This window comes from Rattus norvegicus, chromosome 13 (assembly GCF_021556685.1).
Source record: "Rattus norvegicus strain SHRSP/BbbUtx chromosome 13, alternate assembly SHRSP_T2T, whole genome shotgun sequence".
Classification (NCBI taxonomy): Eukaryota; Metazoa; Chordata; class Mammalia; order Rodentia; family Muridae; genus Rattus; species Rattus norvegicus.
The window spans coordinates 95,738,393-95,766,251 of record NC_141546.1 but is presented as its reverse complement, the minus strand read 5'-3'; the positions used below and the strand labels follow the sequence as shown (position 1 = coordinate 95,766,251).

Sequence of the window (27,859 nt, the reverse complement as noted above, 5' to 3'; positions counted from 1 at the left end):
AAACAAGGCTGCACATGGCGATGACTTGGGGAGCTTTAAAAAATACCCATACTGGGCCCCCTCCTCAGAAATTCCGACATTGTTGGTTGGGTTTGGGCAACAGTCAGGATCTTTACTCTCCCTAGGCAGCTCTAATATGCTACAACATTTGTGCCCCTCTGCTAAGCCAGCCTCATAATTCACGTTCATTAACACGCTTGCGGTTCTGTGTGGTTCAGGCTGGCCGCTAGCATACTTAACCTTGGCTGGCCCTCTCCCCTCCTGGGTGCAGGGCCAACTGCAGTGTGTGGATCCTAGATCATCACATCATAAAACCCTGCCTCTCCATCCCGCCCCTCCATCAGGCAGGAGCACTGACCAGTGAGGTAAGGAGCCCTAAAGTCAGAGGGGTTTCTGACTCTGCTAGCCTGCCCCTCAGAGCCAGTTGGCAGTGACACAAAATGTTCAGGCCTGAGTTTCCACTTCTGCAAAGAGGTTTGGGAGTGGGAATTAAAAGTCACCCCTGATGAATCGTTTCTACAGGACAGTGCAGGGTAAGGCTGTTCACTGAAGAGGAAGCCCTATACAGTCAGCTTTTTACTCATTTAAAGGAGAGGCTTGGGAAGAAAAAGGGAGGGAGGGGAGGGAGGGGGAGGGGAGGGAGGAGAGGGAGAAGGATGGGGAGGAAGGGGGAGAGAAAAGGAGAGAGGTGGGGAAAAAAGGAAGGAAGAAAAAGGACTCCTGGTGTTGGCACAGTTCCCACCCAGGTAGGCTAAGTAACCCCCTGGGAGGTTTTTTTAAAACACCTTTGTCTGAGCCCAGCCTGGAAAAATTAAGTGTAACTTTCTGGAGTTGAGTCATTTGGAGCCCCAGGTTTTAAATCTCCAGGGGTGTCCAATGTGCCCTGGGGTTGAGAAATGCTGGCCTACTAGGATACATTCCTGACTGCTGAGCTGTGCATCTTCTTGGAGAGAAGATAGACTGGCGTGTCGGTCACCGAAGGCCACTGAGTCACTGATCACCGAAGGCCACTGAGTCACAGCTAGGAGAAACAGATGCCCTCTTTTTGGTGGAGGTGGGGGCATTGAGACAGGGTTTCTCTGTGTAGCCCTGGCTGTCCTGGACCTCACTCTGTAGACCAGATTAGCCTCCAACTCACAGAGATCCACCTGCCTCTGCCTCTTGAAACCCTCTTCCACCACTGAGCAGGATACAGAATGCTTCAACCTTTGGGGGGAAAGTACCTATTCATATTCCCGAGCCTCCCAGCCTCCCTTCTGATAAAAGTACACAAAGACATTAATTGTTGGGTTATTAGCAAGGGGTCAGGTAAAGCCAGGAACAGAGGGGTCATAAATACAGTTATGACTAAAGGGTGGGTTTTGTGTAGACTCAGGTGATCCTGTTTAAGGCAACAGCCTTCTATCTACTGAAATGCCCATGACGAACTGGAGCAAACCAGTTATATTCAAGGTCTCCTCGTTCTCAGCAGCCAACAGCATGAGCCCTCGGATATCCCTGAAACCTTAGCTAGTCCCAAGCCTGTGATTCAGTGTGCCACTGTCTTACACAGGCATGCGTCATGCATCACATCTACAACCTTTACAGTGCAGGTTAATCGGCAAAACTAGCAGGGGTCAGCTTTCCTACACACTGTCACAGACAAGATTTATTCCTACAGTAGATCTTGGTCAACCAACAGGGTTCTTCTCCATTTCCTCATTACGTTGAGAACTCTCGCTTTTCAAATTAATGGAAGCACTTCAAGACTTCTCTTTGGGGTATTCAACTTGCTAAATATGATTGTCCTTGTACTTGGGTCATGATTAAATAAGGTAACTGTCACATAGCATGGCACTGTGGTACAATAGCAGGCATGACAACCGGGATCTGTCTGCTAGGAGAAGGTAGTGAATACACTGTGGATAACCTGAACAAAGATATGAATCGCATCCCAACAGGGAGGCGTGAGAGCCCATCACATTACTTAGAACAGTGTGCGACTTATTATCTACAAATCATTTATTTACAGAATTTTCCATTTAATTTTCTCAACTGATGTTAACACTGGGTAATTTTTTTAAAAAAAAACTGCAGAAACTAAAGCTTCAGATGAGGAGGGACGGCTGCATATAAACCCTTCCCCCCCCCCCATAAACAAAACCAAAAAACCCTCCAAACCCAGGAGGTGTGTATACCTCTGCTCTTACATATTTGCTGTTTGTGACCACGTGGAGGCATGAATGTGATAGACTGAGGTTTTTAGTACTAATTACGTCTGTTTCCACACTATCCTTCTAACTGCCCCACCAACCGTAGGAGAGCCCCCAAGGTAGAGCCTTTGATTCCTCATAGAAGGGGCGGTGGGGAGGGTCTCCCCTGATATCTCCCTCTCTTCCTCACATCTCAGCCTCCTGTGTGTGCATTTCTGCCCTAGTCACACATGGCTTTGGAATCTCTGGAGGAGCTAAAATGGGTATCGTACAGGAAGTTAACTGAAGAGAGAACTCCACCTAGACAGCCGTGTGGAAGACATCACCCAGGCTAAGAACTTCTGTAGCCCAGGTTAGGGCCACTCACACTCTGTAAGTAGCTCAACAAACTCTTTGGCTCCCTAGACCAGGCTTCAGCAGGCTTGAATTTGGGCTTGTTACTGGTGTCCCCTAAAGAGGAGGTAGACCTTTGTTTCCAAACTAGAGTTGGAACAGGAACTTGTTCGCCTCCCTTTATGTTAACTCTGCACCATCTTTGTACTGAGAACAGGGCATTACGCTTTTACCATTTAAGCCGTTAATAAAAGCTGAGAAGCAAGCTCTGGGCCAAGACTACCTGGATTCAAAATTTGGCTTTGCATGTAGCAGGCAGAGTTGGTCAACCTCTCCTCCACTCCCTCTCCTCTTCTGTAAAGAGGAGCCCACGCTGACATTGGAATTGTCTCAAATTAGTCGAGCTGCACATTGGGGATAAGGCCTGCAGACTAGACAACAGGGCAGACAGCGTAGTGAATGCTGCTGTAGGAGAAGCTTTACTAGAGCCACCGTGGCGTGCTGACTGCTTGTCCCACTGCCCCTCTTGTGGAGGTATGAGAAGGCAAGGCTTCAGGTAGTGATTAGGATTCTCTGAGGGGATGGAAGTGGAGCCTTCATGACTGGACAAGGAGATGAACAATGGTCCAGGGCCAGCATGCTTTCCCTACAATGTAGACACATCAAGATGGCAGCTACCTGTGGACTGTGAATCCTACCTTTGTCAGGCTTTCAGTCTACTGATCCCTTGACCTTACCCTACCCCAGAACTGTGAGCAGAAACAGTTTTGTGTGAGCCTCCCTGGTTGAAGTGTTTTATTATAGCAGCACACATGGCCAAGACAGCCAATATGGACTCATCTCCACATCTGGTAACTGCACGGAGCCATATTGGATTTGGGCCTAGCCGCTTTCTGAACTGCTTGGCTCAAAGTGGCTAGGTGACTCTGGGCTGTTTGGCCACAGAGACTCACCCCTAAGATGACTGCCATAAGTCTTAAGATTGTTGGACAAAAGCCTCTCCCATGAATTTATGGCACTGGAAGATAACATTCAAGGGATGCCTCAGCTTGAACAGATACCAGTTATCTCCTCAGTCTACACCCGGTGTCTCCACCACCTGACCTCATCGCCTGACCTCTTTGCCTCCAGCTATCACTGCCTATACCCTCATCTCCCCCTCCTTCATGTTTCACAAAGGTCACTCCCCCTACCTGAAAGCCTTAAAAGCTGTAACGTTCATCCCAATAAACGAGACCTTGACAACAGAATCTTGCTTGGTCTCCTTCTTCTCTCGCCCCCCATTTAGGCCCAAGGGTAGCGCCCCTTCGGGACCCTGAATAACTGGGTCCCTGCTGGCGGGGACAGGTAACCTCACTTCCTCTAGCTAGGGAGACAGCCTCAGCATCCTCTGTACTCTAGGGAATGAAGAGTGGCTCACACCAGCCTCCCTGAAGCTGTGCTTGTAACTACCTCTTGGCACAGCCTACAGAGGACCAAAAGTGGTCTGCCATCCTTCCTACCTCCTTCAGCCCCAGAATGGCCCGAGCTGGCTGTCTACCAAGTGACAGCTTGCAGCCAGGACCATGCCTCACTCTCCTGGGAAGGAATGTTCTATAAAGAGAAACGGGGTAATTGCACAACTGTAGCCCCACTCAGCAGTCTGCATATCTGTGGGATACGAGTGTCATTTATATAGGTCTGAGTCTGACCCGGTATCTTCTGGGGAGGCAGGAATGAGAGATGATGAGAATGATGAATGGCCCATGAGGCACACTAAGTTAATAATGGAGGCTTCGGTGACAAGATCTGAATGCTGCTTCCTGTGAGCTGCATGGCTTCCTGTGAGCTGCATGGCTTCTGGGAGGGATACTTCTGGGAGGTCCCTTTGAGGCATCTTGCTTTCATCACAAGTGAGTTGGATTTTTCACTCAGACATAGAAGATCACCTCTTATTCTTCTAAATTTCCCCAGTAGTGATGGGGAAATGCTAGAAAAAGCAAAAGCCAGGGACTCATGGTTCACCCTATCTGCTAGTTGCCAAGGAACAGAGCCAACTGTGTACCAATCACAAATGTTCTCTCTCATGAAGGGTTGGTTGCTTCCATAGAAACTCCTCCCTGGCACCTGCTAAGGGCTGACTCCTCACTACCTTTTCCAAATTCGTGTTGAGGTCCAAGCTCCCAGGATCTCAGAATGTGACAAGTATTTGGAGACAGGGTCTTTAAAGCGGTAATTAAAGTTATGACATCACTAGGCATGGGTCTTAACCCAACATGACCGTTATCTTTATAAGAAGGGGTTTTAGGGCACAGAACACACAAAGGAGAGGCCATGTCAGGACACAGCAGGTAGGGAGCCATCTTCAGGCCCAGGAGAGGGCCCTCAGGAGGAACCAACCTTCAGTTGTGCTAGCCTCATGGTTCTTGCCTCCAAGACTGACAGACAATAAATGTCTACTGTGTTACGGTAACCCAGGCTGACTCCACTAGCCCCTGAGGAACAGTTAGGAGCCATGACACCTCTGAAGGTTTTCTCCCAGACCAAGAATTTCCCAACGGTCCCTTAGAACCCAATAAAGATACCTTGGTTCAAAATCCCATAACCTAGTTTTAACTTGGAAAGCAGGAGTCACTTGAGGAGAAAGGTCACGCAGGGGAGAAACTGGGGCACACAGGCTTGTGGCTAACTGAATTCCATAGACACAAAAATCCAGAGGACACCAAACACTTAAATGTGCAGAAGTGTCTCCAAAATGTAGGGTACTATCTTAATCTATGTGTGTAAATGAAAGGTCTACTTGGTAGGGTAGAGGCTGGGGAGGGAGTAGCGAATTTAAGCTAAGATCCAGGGATGAGTCACTAAAGAGTGGGATAAGCTCACCAGCCCCTGAGCCTCAGTTCTCCATCTCTGCCTCACGGGGCACTAAGAGGAAGGGAAGTGCTCCCCAGAGCAATGGTATTGTTACCATGAGTTTGTTTTACTTGGTCTTTCCCTCGTGGAAACCCAACAGGTCAGGTGCTATCTTCCAGGTAAAGCATCAGGCAGTGAACACCACGCATCCGTTTTTCTCAGACTGTGCCAGTTAACTATGATTATCTTCTTGACTGGACCGAAAAATGCCTAAAGCACACTGCTGGGTGTGTCTGTAGGATGATCCCAGAGGTCACTATACTGTGAGGACTCTCGTCTAAGCTATTGACAGGTTCAGGATGAGACCAGACAATCCGGAGGTGGCAGGACTGTGGAAAGTCAGGCTGGCTGGAGAACGTGGGGCCGCTAAAGCGAGGCCTTAGAGGTTACACGTTACCCTGACCTTTTTCTTTTGGGACTTCCCTTCTGGCCACCATGATGAGAGAGAACAGCTTTATCGTGCACTCCCTGCTGTGACAGACTGTAGCCTCTGGCACCATGAACAAGATAAGTCTTTCCTCTCTTACACAGTTTCTGTCGGGCGTTTGGTCACAGCACAAATTCTAACTACAACACTGACCTTACAGGTTGCTGAGGAAAAACTTACAGCTCTGACCTCCCCTTCCACACCGAGGCCTGAAGTAATCTGTGTTTGAAATCCTTTATCAGCAACTAAAATCAGCTTAATCAACATCCCTCACTCTAGGCTTCTGTTAACAGCTAGCAATAATAATAATAATAATAATAATAATAATAATAATAATAATAAATTATCACAATGGCAGGTATTGAGGATTCTGCAGAGCCTCTCCGATGCTGTCTCATCATGCATCCCGCTGAGGGGATTGGAACTATATGTCCTCACAGCTGGAACCTTCCTGAGAGGCTACCTTCCACTGCTGCACCGAATCGTAACGACGGAGATGCCACTGCTAAAAGGCTGTCACAGTGAAGCTGTTCCTGCTGTGTGTTGCCCGCCTACCTTCCTGGGCTGTAATTGCTGAACACTGTCCAGAATTCCATCATTGCTTTGACCACTTGGCAGATCCAGAAAGGAAGCCGCGTGGGGTTTCTGTCCCCTCCTAATAACGGCACTTTGCCTCGGTGTGTCACATTTCACTTATTCGGGGCATTCTCCTCATCTACTGCAGAGTCTTATCCTAAATGAAAAGAAACTCCGTGTGTTGTATAATTGTCTGTGCCACAGACAGAGCTTAGGGACCAGAGCCAGTGAAACTGGGAGCTGGAGGAAGACCAAGATCTAAATTGCTTCAAGAACCACAAACCCCGTAGAAGTTGCAAAGGGAGCCAGCGTGGGAACTAGAGATGTGGTTTCTCCACAGGGAAAAGACACATCTGGAAGAAGCCCTCTGGATTCTACAAGCTGGGAGCCCATGGGAGTGTCCATCTGTAGCCCAGGGCTCTCTGTTGCTCCTGTCTAGGTATAAATGGTGCTGCTGGGCTTAGCTTTGGGGAGAGGCAAAGACAGGGCAGTGCTAAGAACAAGAAGCCATTAGGTTTGGTAATGCTGGCCCACTTTGTGACCTAGAAACACAGCTCAAGGCTGTTTCCCCGCTCCTTCAGCAATTTGGAAAAGGGCCGGAAGGAGGACCTAGAAAGGGTGAGTATTTCAGGGGTTGAAAAGCAGAATTTTTAACAATCACCACATCTTGGAAAAGGGGACCTCTGCACATCAAGTTTGTATCAAGAGAAACAAGTTGTCCGTGCACCCCTCCAGATGAGTCACCTCCTGGGCTGACACCATCTTGGAAGTTAGGAGCTCAACGCCTCCAATCTACTTGAGCACCCGTTGGCAAATTATTGCTTTTACTCTGGTGCCATTTAGGAAATTATGGCTCTCTGAATCATACCCCAGGGACACAGAGAGTGGAAATGCCTCCCCACCTGCACTGCCAAGGCTCGGCTTCCCTGACAACTCAGGGGTTCACAGCCTGAATGCCCATTAGATTCACCCAGAGAGCTGCTCACAATCCAAAGCCTAAGCTGGGCTCCAGACCAACTAAACCAGAAACTAAACCTGGTCCTGCCTGGGGCAGGACCAGGCAGCCTACTTTTTAAGCTTCTTTTGGTCGATTTTTTTTTAAAGATTTATTTATTTATTATATATGTGTACACTGTAGCTGTCTTCAGACACACCAGAAGAGGGCATCAGATCTCATTAAAGATGGTTATGAGCCACCATGTGGTTGCTGGGAATTGAACTCAGGACCTCTGGAAGAGCAGTCAGTGCTCTTAACCATTGAGCCATCTCTCCAGACCCCTGGTTGATTTTAATGTGCAGGCAAGGTTGGGAGGCAGAGTTCTAGGACATCCGTTACATTGCTCACACAGTGGGCAGCAACAGATGCTCTCTGTAGCAGAGCCTGTCCAGCCTGCCACAGGCCTCTTTGACCTCTTCCACGTGTCTCAAGCTCATGCTTTTTGGTAAGCTCTCTGTCGTGTGAACTATGGAAACCATTATCCAGGGCAGAATGTGGCAGCTGCTCTCAGGGCCACGAATCCACTCGCTAATCCATCTATGTAATGTGAACCAGAACTCTGCTAGGCATCATGGCAGCCACAGAAGGAGGAGAGCATGATTTTCTCATTCATGAAGCATAAGTGTGTAACATGCGTGTTCAGGCACCACCATGTAAATATAAGGTTTTGTGTGATCAAAGCTTTAGGGGACCTTTGGGAGGGAGTGAAGAACAAAGGCAAGCAAGCTTTCTTTCAGCTAGCTTAAACATGTCTTTACAACAGCATTCTCTCTCTCTCTCTCTCTCTCTCTCTCACACACACACACACACACACACACACACATATATGAACATGCATATATGAAGAGAAACAGGAAGAGAAAGGGGCTGGTTTTGCAAACTGACTCCACATGGTCATAGGTCTGGGATGTTTGAGGAGTATCTGGGTCATGGGTTTCAGTCCTTATGAAGGAACTGGTATAGAACCTTCAGTACTGGGTCAGGGACCTAGAGAGTGGTTATTATATAACAAGACTGTCCTTCCCTCTTTTGTACATGCCTGCTGTGCTTTTGGTTCTCACAGGCCCCTGCTCTCTATAAAGTATCCAGTTTCCAGTGTTCTGTGATAGCAGCAGAAAGTGAACTAAGACAAAAGACAATCAGCCTTTCGTAGATCTTTCCCATTTAAAGGTTAATTCCACCCAAAACCTAGTCTCTCAGAAACATCTACAGTCATGACTGACCACCAACAGGGCACCACGGCCTAGACAAGGCGATACATACAATACCATCATGGACAGAGGAGAAATCCCCATGTTTAGCAATGTACTTAAATTGCTGTGGGGCGTAACCAGGGCATCCTAAGGCCACTGACCCAAGCCCCAGTTCTTCAGAGCTGTTAGACTCCTGCCCTGCATAAAGCCTGAGGTGCAGCCCCATTTCTATCTCAAACCAACTGTCTGTTGAGCCTTGGGTAAAGACGACATTCTGTCCACGTACAGCCAAGACAGAGCAGGCTTGGACCTGACCCTGGCTGAGCCCAGGACTCTCCTCATCCTGGGCTGCCTCCACTGAAGTGAGCAGTGAGCCATGCCTGCCTGCTGACTGTGAGCTTCTCTGGGTTGGTGGTGTTCTCTCTTTCCCTAAGCTCACCCCCCCCCAAGACACACACACACACATACACACCCAGGTACCATTTGGTGACGACTGCTTATGAATTACTGGCACACCCTCCCGCTGTTCTAATGACCATGCATTCCTCAGCATATCTCTCTACTGTGGATACCCAGGGGCCTTTGAAAAGAATGCAGACACTGAAGCCCGCTAAACACCTACTGGCTTAGAACTGTCTGAATGCAGTTAATCGGGGAAGACATGTGTCCAAACGTCTCCACCGGGGACTTTAGAAACCTCCAGTTCCACCGACAAACAGAGACTTCAGACACTGGCATTGGCTCATCCCAGACACTATGCCAGCAAATGGTTTCCACACAAAAGGCACCAAGGGATCAATGAAGAACGCTACCCCTTTGCCTGTGAGTTTGACTGTCCTAGTCTGTTCCTGACTTGGGCAATGAGTTCCAGAAAATAGAATGCTAATAGGTTTTATATAGACCTAGGTTCTGAAGATTTAAAAAAAAAATAAAGTCATGTTTTGGACACCGTGAAGAAAACCCTGGTAGGTGTGGAAAGGTGGGATGTGGAACAGAGGTGGGCAACCACGAGGAGTGAATGGCCTGTGGACAGCCACAGATTTAAAGATGCCTCACGAAGACAAGAACATTCCCTCCTCGACATGGCCCACCAAGACCTCAGAGCCCACTGCTCCATGGACTCAGGAGAGACGCGAATGGTGGCTCGAGTATGCCGGCTTGTTTCCTACTATGGTGACCTGCAAAAGTCAGGCAGCTGCCTAGGTTCCACTGAAAAGCCAGTGTCCCTGTGTTTGGCAGGGGCGTGTATATCAGGCCCTTGTGTGACCCTGTGGATCTCTGGGGGATGCGGGGTGAGGTAAGGACAGGCCCAGTTCTTGTGCCTACAGCTTCTGGTTCAGAGACCTCGCAACAGCACTGTTTACATAGTGAGTAAAACGTTCCATCTCTCCCTCTGACTAACAGGGGGTTTGCCACAGAGAGTGCCTGGAAATAAATTATCCATGAGGCATGGTGTCCGCACTACTTGCAAGCTTTGTTCCAGGATATTTTTACTGTTCTTCAAGCATTCTCTTCAAGGTGAACTATCGCACTATGAAGTTAAATGGGATTAGAACAAAGCCTTAGAGGAAGCAACGTGCGTGGAGTTATCCCTCAGACCCTGTGTGGCTCTCAGGATTGGTGTCATCCCTTTTAATAGACGAGCTGTGTTACTGTAGAGGTACCCTGAATGGGAAACACCTTGAAACAAATCAATGACTTGCCTTACAGGACAGAGAATCAAACTGTGGACCCTGTTCAGACAGACTTGCCTTCTGACTTCACTTGGGGACTATCAGACCCATAGGTCTCAGTTTCTCTATCTGTCCAGTGGGCCCATAGTTTCACATACTTGACAAGGTTGATCTGGAGGATTAGATGGATTAATACCTTTAACGACAGAGTAATACTCCCACTGTCCCACCTTAGAGGTCCCCAAGCCATGGGTATTTCTGGTCTGGAAATTTTATCTACATTACAGATGGCTGCTCTGAGGCAGTCACATAATAGGCTCTGAGTTTATGTATCCCTGTTCGCTGCCTTAGGTCCTACAATTAAAACATCTCATCCTTACCGCACTCCCTGGGGCCCTGCAGGAAGACAGTATCGATAGATAAAAAGGCTTGAAGCTAAGCCAAGTCAGCTCCTGTAGCAGAGAAAGCTGGTAATCAGACAGAAAGGGCACCCTCCACCATTTTCCTGACCAGAGAGTACACAGCAAATATTACCAAAACAATGTGAGTCTTTCTCACGGTTCTGGTCTATAGTTACAGAGTATTGATTTAGTCACCTTTTTTATTCAGGGAAATTGGACAGACTTTGAAACCATATATTTGTGGAATCAGAAAATGGAGTGAATTCTGGCACAGAAAAATACCATTTTCAAAAAAAAAAGCAATTTTTTAAAAAGATATTTAGGATGGTGAGGGTGCGCTTGAACTTGCCATACAATCGTGATGATCTCAGGTCAATTCCCAGAACTACATAAATGGGGAAGGTGAGAATGTCTCCACAATGTTGTTCTCTGGCTTTCACACCTGTGCCGTGGCACACCTGTGCTGAAGCACACCTGTGTTGTGGCATACCTGTGCTCTGGCACAGCTGTACTCTGGCACATTTGTACTGTGGCACACCTGTGTTATGGCACACCTGCACTCTGGCACACCTGTGTTATGGCACACCTGCACTGTGGCACACCTGCACTGTGGCATACCTGCACTATGGCACACCTGTGCTCTGGCATACCTGCATTGTGGCACACCTGTGCTGTGGCACACCTGCACTGTGGCACACCTGCACTGTGGCACACCTGTGTTATGGCACACCTGCACTGTGGCACACCTGTGCTGTGGCACACCTGCACTCTGGCACACCTGTGTTATGGCACACCTGCACTCTGGCACACCTGCACTCTGGCACACCTGTGCTCTGGCATACCTGCATTGTGGCACACCTGTGCTGTGGCACACCTGCACTCTGGCACACCTGTGTTATGGCACACCTGCACTCTGGCACACCTGCACTCTGGCACACCTGTGCTCTGGCATACCTGCATTGTGGCACACCTGTGCTGTGGCACACCTGCGCTGTGGCACACCTTCTTGTACATCATATGCAGACAGCAATAGCAGTAATAATAAAGATTTCCCCATTTGGAAGGACATGTATATGCAGTATGACTGCCTGGTGCTCTAGTTTACATCTTTACCATCTCCCAAGTGCCTATGTGTCATCCGAGTGTGTCATCTACTGGAGCTGGTGGAGCTGAAAGAGGTGGAGCCTCATGGGAGGCTCTTAGGTCACTGTGGATGCTTCCTCAAAGAGTACTGAGGGGCCCTACTCTTCCTCTGTTTTGTAGCCCATGAGGTGAGCAGTTTTCTTTGCCGTGCACTCCCTTCGTGATGCACTAACCCTGCCAGGGGCCATACCATGAGGCCACCTGACTGGGACCTCCAGAAATTGTGAGTCGTGATAACCCTCAGCATTTTAGATGTGAATTACCTCAGGTATTTCATCACAGTGACAGAAAGCTGACTAATACAGCTATCACCATAATGGTATTATATAATAAATCGCTATAAAATTCAGTGCCTTAGAACAACAGTAATTTACATTTGCTCACACGTCTAATAGGTAGGTAGGCTCGTGGGATCTATGGCCTTGGCTCTGAGCTACACACATCTCAGGTGGCTGCAGCTCTCATTCTCACATCACTGGCTTGGCCTTGGGAGTGTCAGAACTTAAACATTTCCCAATGGTTCTCAAAGCCTCAATATGTACAATCATCTAGCCATGTCCCCATGGACAAATCTGGTCCTGTGGTGGAACCCATCATCAATGAAGGAAAAATATACTCTATAGTAGCAGGAAGAACTACAGACCATGGACACAGGTAGAACCCACTTGAGGGGCATGTGGCCCGTGTGGTGGCACAGGACACTGACCTCCGAGGGAACCTCTTTGGTTGATGCTCTGGTATCTGCTTCTTGGAATTCTCAACTGTTTTTTTGTTTTACACAAAGTCTTAGATCGTTATTTTTCACTGGACCCTGAAAAACCATGAAGTCAGCCCTGGACATAGCATGTAAGTGTTGGTGCACCCATTGTGTGACAATTTGAGACTACAGAGCCTTTTCATTCAACAGAAATGACTTCTACTGGAAAAGTGATTGCTTTTGGAGAAGCATCATGGGGTTTCGGTAATAAGTTCAGTTGCTGCTGACAGTTTGACTTCATACCTGAGTTCCTCCCTGCCACAGAGGTCTGGGAAGCTTGGACTAGGGAGAGCATTGGGGAGCACCTGAAGTCTCACTGCCTCTGTGATTGGTCCAATATCGAATCCAGAGCATCCAGCCCTGCCAATCATCCCACTGGAATCGGCTCCACTACATCCACAAGCCCCACACAGTCCTCTGAGACATTAATGAGAATTCTCAAGAGGAAAATGGAGGTTGCCTGTGCATGGGCGCTGACTCTATCCACAAACACCAGAAAACCCACCGTGGAACTGGACATATTCTTGGTGAAATGAGGACGTGAAGAAGGATCCTAGAGTTGTTAAGCAAGAGAGGTGTCCCAGACTAATCCGTAAGTCATCGTCCCATTGTCCCACACGCCCTACTCCCCACTGGGCCAGAGCAGCCAGACTCATAATCACCACAGCCATAAGTTCTTCTAATATTCCAAAGGAGCACAACACTGCCAAATTCAAGACCTGGGGATCACTGCTGATGACGTAAGCCTCTTCATCCACACCCCGACTCTTAGGTTCCCACTTAAGCCCTTTCCTTGAGTCCACACTGAATTCACAGATACAGTAGGGCTGCCCTTACCAGAGTGTCCCCTGTGAGAAGCCAACGTGTGTCTGGGAGCAACCACCAAACCTTCCATGTTGTGTCTCCCAAACCAGAGTGTACAGCAGCCCTCAGAGCCTACGACACACCGGGCAGAGTGAGCTACGCAGGGAGCCAGAGGCTTTTGCCACGAAACATGAATCATAAGAGCAAGTCAACACCAGCACCCTGCAGCTCAGACTATTACCCGGAGAACACATTTTCTGATAATTATGGAGCTAAAATTGGATCCACTTTGCAGCCCCTTCCTTTCCCCCGAGAAGGCCGAGAAGGTGGCTTAGCAACAATCCGCTGCTGATACGGTTCACGCCCTGGGCTGCTGGCTGGTTCCAAGAAATTTCTTGGAAGGTACATTTCCCAGGAGGTAGCGATGCTAACTAGAACCACGGGGCCTTCACGCTGTCCCTAACAATTGCTCATAGCCCGGGAACCTGAACACAGCCCATTTGGAACACGGGCAACAGGAGGGAAGGGCCCAGGCTGTACCACTTCTGCTTACAACCCTGTCTCCAGAACAACACATGGTACTCACCCAACATACGGGAGGAGGCCGCCAGCCATCATCTCAATCCAAGTACCCACGGAAATGTCATAAAGGGTTTCAGAAGTGAGGGGCAGGTCACTAGCAATGGCATTTAGTAGGTGTTAAGCACACGTGTATGTTTTATCTAATTCTCAGGATAATACCGTGAGGATGAATTCTTACTGCTTTCTCACCCTGACCTCTGCGGATGCAGCTCAATGGTAGAGCACTTGCCTCTCGTGCATGAGTCCCAGTGACCCATACCCAGTGTTACCCTCTTGAGAAAATATTTACCCTGAGCCACACCCTACAGGTCACACAAATGCTAAGGTCCCAGGCAGGATTGGAAAGTTTGCTGACTTCACCTCTATGGTGGTTTGAAAAGGAACACCCCCACCCCTCCCTTACAGAGTCATATATTTGAAAGCTTAGACACCAGAAAGTAGCACTATTTGAAAGGATTAGAAGGTGTGGCCTTGTTGGAGGAAGTGTGTCACTGGGGTGGGCTCTGGCTCTCTCCCTCTGCCTACAGATCAGGATGTAGCTCTCCACGACAGCTCTGGCATCTGCCTGCACGCTGCCGTGCTCCCTGCCTTGATCATGATGAACTAAACCCCTGAAACTGTAAGCGAGCATCCAGTTAAATGCTTTCTTTCATAAGAGTTGTCTTGGTTATGGTGCCTCTTTACAGCAATAGGACTGTGGCTAAGATAACCACCGTTCTTTAATCCTAAAGGACCTGGGGTTGGCTGGGAGCCAGACATTGGAGTGTGGAGCTAAAAGCTGACTTCGGAGAGTGTGGGGAATACGAACACAAGGGGGAATGAGTGGGACCACAGAAGCCGCGAGTTAAAGTCTTCTGATTCGGACGTGGAGTTAGCCTGTAATCCCAGCAGTAGCAAAGTGGAGGCAGGAAGATGAGGATCTCAAGGCCAGCCTTTGCTACAGCATGAGTTCAAGACCAGCCTAAGCTGAGACTCTATCAGGAAGAAGACAGATTAAATAAATAAATAAATAAATAAATAAATAAATAAATAAAGCCATACTTAAGGGGTACGCAGTATTCTGTAGATATTTGGTACCGTCCTGCCACCCCCAAAATCAAGACTACGGCAGTGATCCTAACAAGAGGGACCAAAATGGCTACCATTTATCACATAATAAACACAGAGGGAGCATCTTACTCTCTGCTTTTCACTCGCTGTAACTACACCTGATGATCAACTCAACATCACGACCTTCCTGAGGTGGCGGCATCCTAGCAGCAGAGACAGATGTGTGCTACACCCAAGCACATCCACGAGAAGAGCCTATAGAGTTACCAAATTAAACTAAAGAACGTGTGAATTACAACAAGTGCCCAATGGCCAGGTGCAGACGTCTCAACAATGCAAAATTACACTCACAAAGAAATCACGTTCAGCCGACAACAATGAAAATGGTCTTGGGTAGCCAGGGCAGCCAGACCCAGAGGCAAAGAACAGAGAGTAGCATCTTAAGCTGGACGTCAGCCTTGTGGCAAGAGCCTGGAGCAGGAGGGAGACACCCGGAAGGGATAAAGGGGTGGGCGCTTGACTGGTCTCTCTGCCTTGTTAGCTCTGCAGAGGCAGGGAGCCGTGAGGCTACAGGGGATGCTGTCACACAGCCACTATGCCTGAGGCCTTCAGGTCTGTGTCTGTGCCCTCCGATGTCTATCTTGACGGCCTTCCCTCACGTTGCTCAGCACAGAGAGCAGCAATTGTGTCTAACTAGCCTCTGAAGCAGCAGCCAGAAAGGAAGGAGTCAGGGGAAAGGCACTTGGAATACAACCATAGTTCCTGATTAAAACACTGTTTTAACACAACCCGTCTCCTGCTTAGAGGGGCATATGCAAACCACACACACATATTTGCATGTGTCAAAGCTAATTCCTGTACAGTTTACTTCGCATGCTCCCTCTGCCCTTGGAAAAGCCTAGGGCTTTATGACTGTAGGCAGTGGGTCCTTCACAGGGGCAATGTCTGGCCATTCCTCCTGTGACCAGTCTGTGGTCAGGCAAGATAAGGCAGAGTAAGGCTAGGAGTCACCTCCTATGGATGGTGACCTGCCAGAGAACACAGTGTGACATACTCAGGAGGAGAGGGCAACAATTCCGGGGTCTGAGAAACAACAGTTTGATTTTTGTCTTGCTCAGGCCCGTGGCTTTATCTTAAAGAGCAAACTGGAGATATGGAACTGATGACCAGAGTGTGTCACTGGGGTCTGTGATATTATCTACAAGTTAATTTGCATATCTTGATGCAAATTATATGCTATTCTCTAAATTATTCTGTATTCCTTGGATCACTAATATTATCGACAATGTGCTTCTTTTTTTTTTTTTTTTTTTTTTTTTTTGGTTCTTTTTTTCGGAGCTGGGGACCGAACCCAGGGCCTTGCGCTTCCAAGGTAAGCGCTCTACCACTGAGCTAAATCCCCAGCCCCGACAATGTGCTTCTTATCTGAGAACGCATCCCTGCTGAGCCAAGGAAGACGTGGAATTCTAACATAAGGGGTTTCTCAGAAAACATTAAAGGGGTAAGTAATTAGCTAGCTAAATGATTGGCTTCCAGACCAGACTCTCCCCGGTGAAATACAGACAAGAACTTTAAAACTTCATAAAACTATCTCCTTTCTGACAGTGTTGTGCAGTGCTTGGCTTTGCAAAAAGCTGCATTTGGGCAGACGGATGGCTTCCCTGTAACCTGTGGTGTCCACTCTGTACTGAGAGGTCAGGGATAGTCACCGGTTCAAGGCTGTGCACCTTGCTCGTTTCTCCTGGGAGTCTCTGTTCTCTAAGCTTTGCTGACTTGCTTGCCTGATGGGAGGACAGAGTCTGAACAGACAGTGTCAAATGCCTACCCAAGTGGAGACAGTGTCAAATGCCTACCCAAGTGGCGTGCACACACTTGTGCTCCTGGAAGGAGCTTTGGGGCAGCTGTGGTCTACTGCTCCCCACTTTAACAGCACCCCCCCCATTCCATCCCTCCAACCCACAGAATGGCCAAACTTCAAGGCTGTGTTCACAAGGTTAACCCTCAAGACACCCAGCATTTAGTTAAAACTTCCTTCCGTCAGGAGGTGTTAGTAAAATCCTGAGCCCAGCACAGACAGGAACAGAGACCGGGAGGCAGTGGGAGCTGTAAACGCCAACCATTGGGAAGAGAAATCCTGCAACTCCAGCCAGAGAGCCCTTGGACATACCCAGTGTCTTGCTGATGCTTGATTCAAGGCCACCTCCTGCAATTAGCTCCTCTTGCCTCTGAAGGTTTCCAAAGAACCGAGGCCTGCTCCCACCTTGCCCTCCCTGCTGCCGTTCACCCGACGACCCCTTTCTCTGACCCTTCCTCTGTCCACCTGGGGGACCCCTCTGACCTTTCTCAGAAGGAAGCAGATGCGTTCGATGTTCCTCAGCCGCTCCCTCTGGGATGCACAAGAAAGAAAGGAGATAGGAGGTTATGGGTGAGCTGGGAGTAGGAGAAGCATGTAATCTATCCCAGCAGAGGAAGCAGAACCCACCAGAGACCCAGACTGGGCAATGGCCAGGACACCCACCCAGCAGCTCTTCCCAGTCTGAATCACTTGCCTCTATCTCCTCGGGGCCACTTGCCTTTTCTCTTATCCTGTTTTTTTGTCTGTCTGTTGTTATTGTTGTTGTTTCTTTAGAGAGAGGGTGCTACTCTGCAGCACAGGCTGGCTTGGGATTCATTGTGTATCCCAGGTTAGCCTCAAACTCATGACAACCCTACTGTGTTAGCCTCTGCAAGGAGGTCTTACAGGCACGAACCACCATGCCTGGTAGACATTCACCCTTAGAGAGAACTTTCCTGGCAAGCTGGGGAGATGACTCAGGGGTAGAGTGTTTGCCATTGCAGACAAGAGGACCTGAGTTCAGATCCCAGAACCCACATAACAAGCCCGGAGTAGTGACATTTATCTGTAATCTGGGGACAAAGAGACATAAGGATACCCAGGGCTTGCTTACCAGTCAGTCTAGGCAAATCCAAGACTTCTGGATTCAGTGAAAAGCCCTGTCTTATATCATCATGATGATGGTTTTAATTATGTATACATGTGTGTGTCCAAGTACAGTTATGCAGGTATCCACAGAGCCCAGCAGAGGGCACCAGATGCCCTGAGGCTAGAGTTACAACCCATGTGGGTGCTAGGAACCAAACTTGGGTCCTCTGTGAGAGCAGTACAGGATTGTAACCACTGAGCCATCTTTCCGGTTGTGCAAGAGAGCCAGCCTTAAAAAGAAAAAGAAAAAGAAACAGAACCTGTGCAGAACAGTTGAGGAAGACACATGGCATCAGCCTCTGGTTGATGTGCACATGTGCACACACATGAGCACGGACACACGTAGCGCACCTACTTTTTTTTTTTTTTTAAAGAAAACACCCCTGGCAAAAGCATCCATTCTTCCTTCCCCATTCAGCATTCATCTTCCTGTAGTGCACACACAGCAGATGGCCTGGCTGCAGAGTAACCACCATATGCTCCCTAGGTGTCTGAGAGCCGGGACACCTCCCTGGACCTTGAGGAGTAGCACCATTGTATCTTCATCAGTGGCTCCTGTCTGCTTTGCCTTTTCCGAGTGAGTGCACTTGAGGAAGCAAGGCCTCCCGGGAGTCAGCTCCCAATTGTGCCCTGGCCTAGGACTTTTCTAGAAGTTCGTCTGTCTCCAAGGACTGGCACATTACCAGAGAAAGATGTTAGGAAGCCGGACAGAGGATGCTGTCCACAGCAGACGTTAAATGCACCCGCTTCCTCTCTCTCTCTCTCTCTCTCTCTCTCTCTCTCTCCCTCTCTCTGTCTCTCTCTCTCTCTCTCTCTCTCTCTCTGCTGCTGCTGCTGCAACTGTCAAGATTTCCGAGTTGTGCACAGCTGTGGTGTCTCTGGTGCTTCATTACCAAAGCAATTTGGTTGCTGTCGACGTAATGGTAATGAGTTTCCTTGTGGACCAGGGGAGGACAGGTGGCTGAGACACTTCAGTTTCCCTAATTGAATCATAAATATGGTGATCTCTGTGCAGCCCAGAAGCCCAGAGGAAGGAGCCACATCAGGATGAGTTAGTATCACACAGGGCGAGGAAAACTAGTTACACATGTGACAGAATTCATACAGATACACATGTGACATGAGACGCCCACACGCTCCAGCAAGCCAGAGCCTTTGGGGAAACACCATCTCTGGACAGAGACTTCCCAAGGTGAGTGGAGGATAGAAAGGGAACACTCCCACCCCCGGGAGAGCCCCACCAAATGTTCCATCAGTACTTGAAGTGTTGGGGCATCTTAATCTAAATGGAGCACGGGTTGTCACTCAGTGGTACAGGGCTTCACTGGCATGCCTAAAGGTCTCACTCCATAACTAACACAAGCGGGGGAGGGAGGGAGGGAGGGAGGGAGGGAGGGAGGGAGGGAGGGAGGAGAGAGGAGGAGAGGGAGAGGGAGGAAGGAAGAAAGAGAAGGAGGGAAAGAAAGAGAGAGGGAGGGAGGAGAGAAAGAGAGAGAGGAAGAAAGAAAGAAAGAAAGAAAGAAAGAAAAGAGAGAGAGAGAAAGAAAAGAAAAGAAAGGAAAAGAAAAGAAAAGAAAAGAAAAGAAAAGAAAAGAAAATTTTCAAATGGGTCTCACGCCCTCCTTAAGAAATGCACTGTACAGTCAGGAAGTTCTTGGGACCCAAGTTCCTCTAGGGCCCAAACTGCCAACAGGTGATACAAGTTTGTGAGTCTCAGAACCTGGAATGTGGCTCTGGAGGCTTCGAGGACACCAGAGGACTGGAGACAGTTAAACGATGTAGCTGAACCATGCCATCCCCTGCTGGGAAGTAACGTCCAGACAACAGGGAATCATACCATGTCTACATGCTCACCTAACTACAGCTTTTAGGACGTTTTGGTTTTGTTTTTAGTCCCTCTCCCCCAGGGGCACCTCGGGCTTTGGTTTGTCCATGAGATGTTTGGGCTCCGCAGGACTCCGCTTCTTAATTAATCCAATAACTAATTAGAAATGTTGCTGTAATAGGAGTTTACCAGGAGAGGTGGGAAGGAAGGGAGAAGGGGGGAGGGGGAGGGGAAGAGGGAGGGGGAGAGGGGGAGAAAGAGAGAGAGAGAGAGAGAGAGAGAGAGAGAGAGAGAGAGAGAGAGAGAGAGTTGGAAGTACTTCGGTGGTACAGCATTTGTCTCAGGTGTATGCAAAGGCTTGGGCTCCACCCAGCACCACAGGAAGAGAAGAGAAGTAGGAAGAGGCCCATGCCTTCAACCTTCAGTATCCATTTCTGTTTCCAGAAAGAAGTTCTGGATGCTACCTAGTGACTTCTGTTTTTCCACTATCCTTTCCCAGAAGAACCCCCCACTGCCCTCTGTGGTGAGAGGGGAGAGGGGATAAGGAAGTCCTAACCTGATGCCTAAATAAAGGACTTGTCGCCATCAGCCAAAAACAGACTCCGCAAAAGCATCTCCAGGTTTCACCAGGTGCCTAAGAGCTGGCATGGGACAGCCGTGGTGGGAACAGGGGATGGATAAGTTTCAGTTCTTTCTGCTCGGGAATCCTACCAAGCTCTAGACAAGATGGAGGAGTGGGCTCACACTCCTGACTTGCCAGCACTCAGGAGCAAACAGGCTTGGCTTCCAGCCACTCTGACCACCTATGGGTAACTGATGAGCAGGTGTGTGCTGTTCGCGCCAAACTCAGTGTCCAGAAAGACCTGAGCCTTAAGGCAAAACCATTTAGGCCTGGCAAAGCCAAGCCATCACAGGTGGATGATAAGGCTGGTAGAGGGGAATAAAACGGGTTTTAAAAATAATCACAACTTTCATGAAAAGCACTAAGCTTTCAAGCAGTTCTTAGGGGTACTTTCAACGAACCCAGTTTGCTTTTTATAGCTGACTTTGAAATAGTTTGGCTTTACTTTGTAGAATCAAAGGCTGCTGTGCCGAAGCAGGGCTTATATATCATAAAGCCAGGTCTTTTCAAGAACTAGCTTGAGGTGGGAGTCAGGAGATGGCTTTGGAGATGGGCAGAGGTGGGTTCTAGACCAGGCATCCAGAAACTGAACCCACAGTGGATCAACTAGGCTGCACCAGACTCCATGATGTACAGCAAGCTGGCCCCAAGCCGCAGGCAGAGGACCTGAAAGCCCACTAGATAAGGGAGCCATACCTGGCACTTCGTCTATCCATCGTCCCTCCACTGGGAGAAACTCAACCACTGACCACCTCCTACAGGACAAGAGATCCAGACATGGTACTTGCACCCCTACGGATATGCTTGCCAACACAGGGCCTTTGTCTATGGTCATAGATAGGGAACCAAAAGTCATTGGCACCAGAATTTGAGGACTCAGAACAACAGCACAGCAGATCCCTCCCCTTGGCTACAGGAACCACCACACTTGACTGGCAGTGTATTGCCAGAGCTCAGCCGACCTCAGCAAGAAGAAGCTTTAACAACTGTCAGCAAGGAATAGAGGCAGGACCTGGACAGTATGTTCTCCTCCGTGCTGCTCTTTCAGACCTCCACTGCCCTTCACAAGCTGGGTGACTTATGGGGACATCACCTGCACACCCTCAGCACTGCTACTTACCGCATGGACAGGGTTGCACTGGTCTATGGGACTCTTGAAATCTGTCCTTAGCTCATCGAAGGCGATTATCTGAAATAGAACACACAGTCAGGATCCTGTGCACATGCGGTCAGTGCAACCACCAAACCCTTCCTGCAGCTCTGCCCCCAGACATCCCAGGAGGAAAAGACAGGGACAAAGCTGGTCACACAATGCTAGCCAGGAGCCAGCCACTGTGAACACTGGAAATGGACACAAGAGTTCACTGTCTCTGTCTATGATGCTTGCATTGAAACTTCTCAGATAACTCTTTTCTGTTCTCTCTCTCTCTCTTCCTCTCTCTCTCTCTTCTTCCTTCCTTCCTTCCTTCCTACCTTCCTTTCTTCCTTCCTTCCTTTCTTTCTTTGTTTCTTTCAACATTTTTCCCATTCCTTATGCAGTCTATTCAAAGATATAAAGAAACCATCTGACAAACCCAAGTTTGGTAAAGCCCTAAAAGTGTAAAACCTCTAACCTATGCTTTTATTTCTATTTGACAGAGATGGCGACTGTAAGAAAATAGAAATTAGGGGGTGTGGGGGAAGAAGGGAAGCTGAGCTTTCACAGGAGAAACATCTCTGGATATCCAAAGCTTTGGTCAGCGCCCCCCAGCCAGGTCATGCTGTACCCATAGAGGGTCCTCTGGGTATAGACTCCAAGCTCCCTGGGGAGTTAGGGTTCCCTATTTGTCAGAGGAGGAGGATAGGAAGGAGACCTTGGGCAATCACAGAGTGAGGCGTGTCTCATCCAGTTCAGGAACCAAATAAGGGTAAAGGCTCAGAAACCCTCATCCTTACCCAGCCTCCCTGTCTGCTACAGGATACTCAGTGGCAGGACATGGTGGGTTGACCCTGGGACTGGAGAGAGTCTTTGAAAGGAGAGCTGGGTGTCCTCAGTAGAAAGTCTCTTCAGACCTATAGTTTGGATCTTGAGAGTTATCGGAAGGCCCATGTGGTAAGAGGTTGGTACCCAGCCCCTGGCACTCTTGGTTTTGAGTTTGTTTGCTTGCTTGTTTGTGTGCTTTAGTTGGTTGGCTGGCTGGCTGGCTGGTTGGTTTGTTAGTTGGTTGGTTGGCTGGTTAGTTGGTTAGTTGGTTGGTTGGCTGGTTGGTTGGTTAGTTGGTTGGTTGGCTGGCTGGCTGGAGGTTTGATTTTTGAGACAGGGCCCATGTATCCGTGGGCTGGCTTTGAACTTACTATATACCTGAAGATGACCTTGAACTTCTGGTTCTCCTGCCTCCATCTCCTAAATGCTGAGACCTACAGGCGAGTACTGCCACACTCCATTCACACGGTAACTCAGCGCTCCAGGCTAGGCAAGCATTCTCCCAACTGAGCTCTATCCCAGCCATTGCTATACTGGGTGGTTAAAAATCTTAAAGAACTGGGGTGTGGTGAGTTAGACCTTTTTGGTTTTATTAAATTATTTTGGTTCTGGTTTTGTTTTTCCTTCCTGACCACTTTACAGTGAAGGGGTGAACAGGTCTCCTCTGCCGCATGGTTCCCTTCCATGGCTCAAAACAATGAGGCCAAGAAATCATGGGCTGAAGCACTTGAGGACACCATGAGGTAACACAAACCTTTCTTTCTTTTAAATCGCTCCCCTCAAGTGTTTTGTCACAGTAAGGGAAATAGGACTACTGATTATAAACGAACATGGCCTCCACTAATGGGGAACCCTGTATATGTCACAGAAATAATGACGTGAGGAAAGCAGCTTAAGGCCTGGAGTTCCTAACTCCGGCCATGAGTGAGCGTGAGTGACTGTGACCTGCAAAGCAGGGTATGTACAGCATCCATAAGTCCCCCGAACTTCAACACGTCCACAGAATTAGAGGACGCACCGGCACTGCTTGTTCTGAGAGGACACTACCACATCGCCTTTGACAGACAGTTGGTCAAAGGCCAGGACGATCGTTCTGCTGCTGGCTCCCTCAAGCTGAGCATCGTCTTTACTGAACTGACCTCTGACTCTCCCTAAAGCATCCACCCACAGCCAAGGTCAGTGCAGTGAACTCCAGCCTGCAGGCCCGGCCAGCCTGCCGCCTACTCTCTTATAGCCTGTGGGCTAAGAGTCGGAAAATATCATCAAGAGGAAAATGATGGTTTTGCAACATGTAAAAAAAAAAATGCTAAATTCAAATCTTGGTGTCCATGGATAGAGTTTTACTGGTTCTTTGGTCCTGTTCATTCCTCTTTTTGGTTACAGCTTTTGCAGACTCTGAGGCAGGGGTGAGACAAATATATCCACTAACATGTTTCTTAGAGGAAATAGCTGATCTCTGGTCTATTCTTGCATTTGTCCTCTACAGGGTTGATATCCATACAGCAGCCACTGACCACATGAGGCCAATATTCCCATTAAAATTGTACTGTTCAAAATTCAATCTGCAGTCATATGCTAACTGTTTAAAAAAAAAAACACCAGGGAGACTCTAGGGAGATAGCTCAGGTGGTAAAGTGTTCACCATACAAGCACGAGGGACCCGAATTTAACCCCCAGGACCCTTGTAACAGCTGGGAAACTGGTAATGCCAGAACTGGGAAGGTAAAACAGGAGGAACCCTGGGGCTTGCTAGGCAACCAGACTACAAATCTATGAGCTCCACGTCTGTTATCTACCAAATAACTCATCTATAAAACCATTCTACTCCTGGAGAAAGCTCTATAGGACAGTGCTGCATTAAAGATACGTCAACTGGATCTGATCTCCTCCACAGGAGTCCTGTTAGATAGCGTCCCTATTGTGATCTCTGACCCCAGCACACCTCTATTGCCTAAACTCTCTCCAACCATTGTTTACACAAACCAGTGCTGGGTCACCTGGTCATCCTAGTCACCGTCTGCTGGGCTGACTGGCTGGATGTGTCCACCCTAAAACATACCAATCAGAACTGAGATGTGGCTGATCCAAGATGGGGCTGGTTGGCAGAGAGAGAGAGAGAGAGAGAGAGAGAGAGAGAGAGAGAGAGAGAGAGAGAGAGAGAGAGAAAGAGAGAAAGAGAGAGAGAGAGAGAGAAAGAGAGAGAGCGCGCATTGTCACCATCTCTGTTCCCCAAGTCTCTGGGGATGCATCTTGGCTGTGTCAGCCCTTGATCTATTCCATGAGCTCCAGCTAATTCAGTCCCCTTTGTATCCCATGAGTATTGTTGGCTTTGGGGACCTGAGAGCAGGCAATGACCTTTGTTCCTATTCATTCATTTCTCAGTCCATCAGTCCATCCTCCTGTCTCCCATCTGTGTATCCTGGTCAATGTAATATCCTCAGCTCCCGCATCAGTTTCTTTCTCTATAAACTCACAGCAGGACCATGCACAGGACTACCCTCTTCTGATGCTCTTAGTCTCAGATACAAATAGGAGGAGGGCAGAGGACCATTGCCCTGCCCTCTAGCATGAAATAGACTGACTTTAGCATTTCCTGGGCCTGGCATTTACACAGTTAGAAAGACAGTCAAGTCCCCACACTTTCATCCTGTTCTTATCCCAGCCTCATGCCTGAATCTCTGTCCCTGTACAAGCAGGTACAGACAGGTGAACCTGGGCTGACTGGATCAGGAAATGAATGGTTGTAAAGCAGGGCAGAGGAACTGATTTAAGGAACTCCTTAAATCCCAACGAGGGGGTCTTGAGATGCTCAGTTCTATGCCTGGGCCCCGACCTGGAGGAGGATGGAGACAGGAGTAAAGCTCACGTCAGTGAGCTCAACCCATGTGAACTGTGACCTGCCTATTTCCTGAGATGGCCGGGGTCTTCAGCATCCCTGATACCCCGGTGTCACAGCTGCATCTGTCTACTCAGTTGGAAAAACTTCAGGAGGCATCTTTTATACCCAGGTCCTGTGCAGGCCACTTGGAGATACTAAATTCCACAAGATACACCTCCCAACTGCACGATGTACAATGCTGTGGCCGTGGGGGGACAAGCACACTAACATGCCATTGTATGAGCAATGTAGTAAGAACCAGAACCAAGACGTCACTATGTTCCTCTCAGGGTCACCAAGGCAGGTGCTGGGCCCTGCACTGTACAAACTTGAATCATTTCATCCTTGGGTGCCCGTGAAAGAGGTCTATTATTGCCCCCACTTTAAAGTTGAATAATGACATCGAATGTGGCTAAAGGACTCTCATGCCAGAATAGAAACCAATACACTAAAGCCAGGCGGTACCCATGAGGGTGCTCCACAGGATAGACAGGGCCGAAGAGGTAAAGACACAGGAAGTGATGATCAATTGGCCAGGGAATGAGCACAGGGTCCCAGAGGAGAATTTAGGCCACCCTCTCCTTGTCCAGATCATAAGCAGTCTCCTCTGTGCTGCCTCCTGCTTGTGTCTGAGAATAGGGCCAGTATGGCAGAGGGCGATCCTCTCCAAACCCTATGGGTGTGAGAGGCACAGGCCGCTGCTGTGGTTGAAGGCAGCCAGACAAAGGGCTATGACTCAGTTAAGCACACTTGAGCCTCTGTGTGTCCCAATAATCCACTGAACCAAATACCCCAATACCAAACAGTAGTGGGCAAACTTGAACTCCTGACCCAATGATAAGGTCAGGCCAAACCTCACATTCATTTTTTTTTATTTTAATATTGTAAAATTTACTCTTTTAGTGAAAAATCCTTAAATCCCAACAAGCGCACAGTCCTGTGAACATGCTGTAAGGGTAATACATGGTTTCTCTAGCTCCCCATCCCCTCCTCTTGACTCTGTGTTAGCTTCTCTCCCACCCTGGACCTTGCTTTCCCGCCTGGCGTTCACAGATGTCTGCCTCATCCCTAAAACCTTGCCTTTGTCCAAATATCACTGACACGGAACCATAAAGCACGTGGGATTTTCAGACTGCTTCCTTCCACGTGACGACGTGTTGAAGATTAGTCACCGAGTTGCTCTTATCAATGATACGTTCCTTTCCGCTGTTGAGCTGTACTGAAGAGACACGAAGGCTCATCTCTTCTGCTGGAGGAGGGTTAGGTTGACCCCAGATGTTGACAACTGTCCCTAGAGCCGGTGTGAACATTTGTATGAGAGGCATCCGTCTTCCCTGGGTGATGAGGAGAGAAACTGCTAGGTGGCCTGGTAAGTGTCTAGGTTTGTAAGAAACCGATAAACTTTTTTAAAGGACCCGTAACGGTTGTGCCAAACACCACGTGAGAATTCCAGGCAGGCCGCATCTAAGTCAAAAGTTATTATGGTGCCTTGGCTTAGCCATTTCAACAGGTATGCGGACGAAGCCGCTGGGGTTTCAGCTGGTATTTCTCCAGCGAGTGATGACACTGGGAATTTTTTCATGGGCTTAGCCGCCATCTGTGTGCCCTCTTTAGCAAAGCAGGTATTTAAATCATTTGCCCCTTTTGTAAAAATAAAAATAAGAATCCGTTGTCATATTGATGGCTTCTTTTCAGTGCTGGGGTTGAGCCCAGGGGTTCACACAGGCTAAGCAAGCACTCGACTTCTAAGATCCATCTCTAGTCTATTTTTTTTCCTTTCCTTTTTAAAAAATTTGAGGCAGGTTTTGCCACGCTGCCCAGGCTGACCTTAAGTGACCAGAGCAAAGGCTTTTATTGTGACACTTGACATCTATTCTTTTATGTACCCCATTTTTGTTCCTGGACCCAAGAACTCTCACTCATGGATCTAATAGCCCTTGGAGACACAGAGACTTTCTTCACCCATATGTTTTTCTAAACCCAAACTTTTCTCTGTGGGGAAATTTGCACCTCAAGTTTAATTTCAAAAATAGAGTTAGTATTGCTCTGGCTGTCTCGCTCCCATTAAGTGAGCTCTGTGCACTTATCACTTAAAGAACTGCCCTGTTTGATCCAAGTTGCTAAATTTAGTCTGTTCAAGCCAACTTGGATTGTGACCACCCAGTCACCACCCAACCCCACCTTTTTATTTTCCTCACCATACATATGGGTAAGGACAAGAAAGAGCAAAAAGGGCCAGCAGCAGAGCAGAGGGAAGAGAGACAAGAGACCCCAAGATCCAAGATGGCTGAGGCGTGTAGAACTCTCTAAGACTGGACCCTGCTAGAGAACACAAGTGAGGCTCTGGGGCAGGAAAGCAGAGGCCTCTCAGGAACTACTGATGAGGGAAGGAAAGAGACCTAGATGTTGGGACCTGGTACAGTTTTGAGCTGGGCACCATAGAATCATAGCGATGTCCCGGCCACCATAGGAGAACAGCAGCCATGGCCCTGTACTACCCCATGACCATGGGCCTCGACAAGGGCCAAAAGGTAAAGAAGCAAGCCAAGACACGGCCAGTGCCTCAGG

General features: G+C 48.5%; 1 protein-coding gene across 22 annotated transcripts in view; it reads right to left on the bottom strand.

Moving 5' to 3' along the window:
• Positions 1 to 27,859, bottom strand: part of Cnih3 (cornichon family AMPA receptor auxiliary protein 3) — a 202,967-nt gene that overhangs the window by 35,252 nt on the left and 139,856 nt on the right. For all 22 annotated transcript variants that reach the window (XM_087581719.1, XM_087581727.1, XM_087581734.1 and 19 more), the window contains 2 exons: positions 21,571 to 21,639; positions 17,359 to 17,406 (listed from right to left, as the gene is read on the bottom strand). In XM_087581719.1, coding sequence (XP_087437845.1) covers positions 17,359 to 17,406; positions 21,571 to 21,639 — 117 coding nt within the window. The remainder of the gene's footprint in view (positions 1 to 17,358; positions 17,407 to 21,570; positions 21,640 to 27,859) is intronic.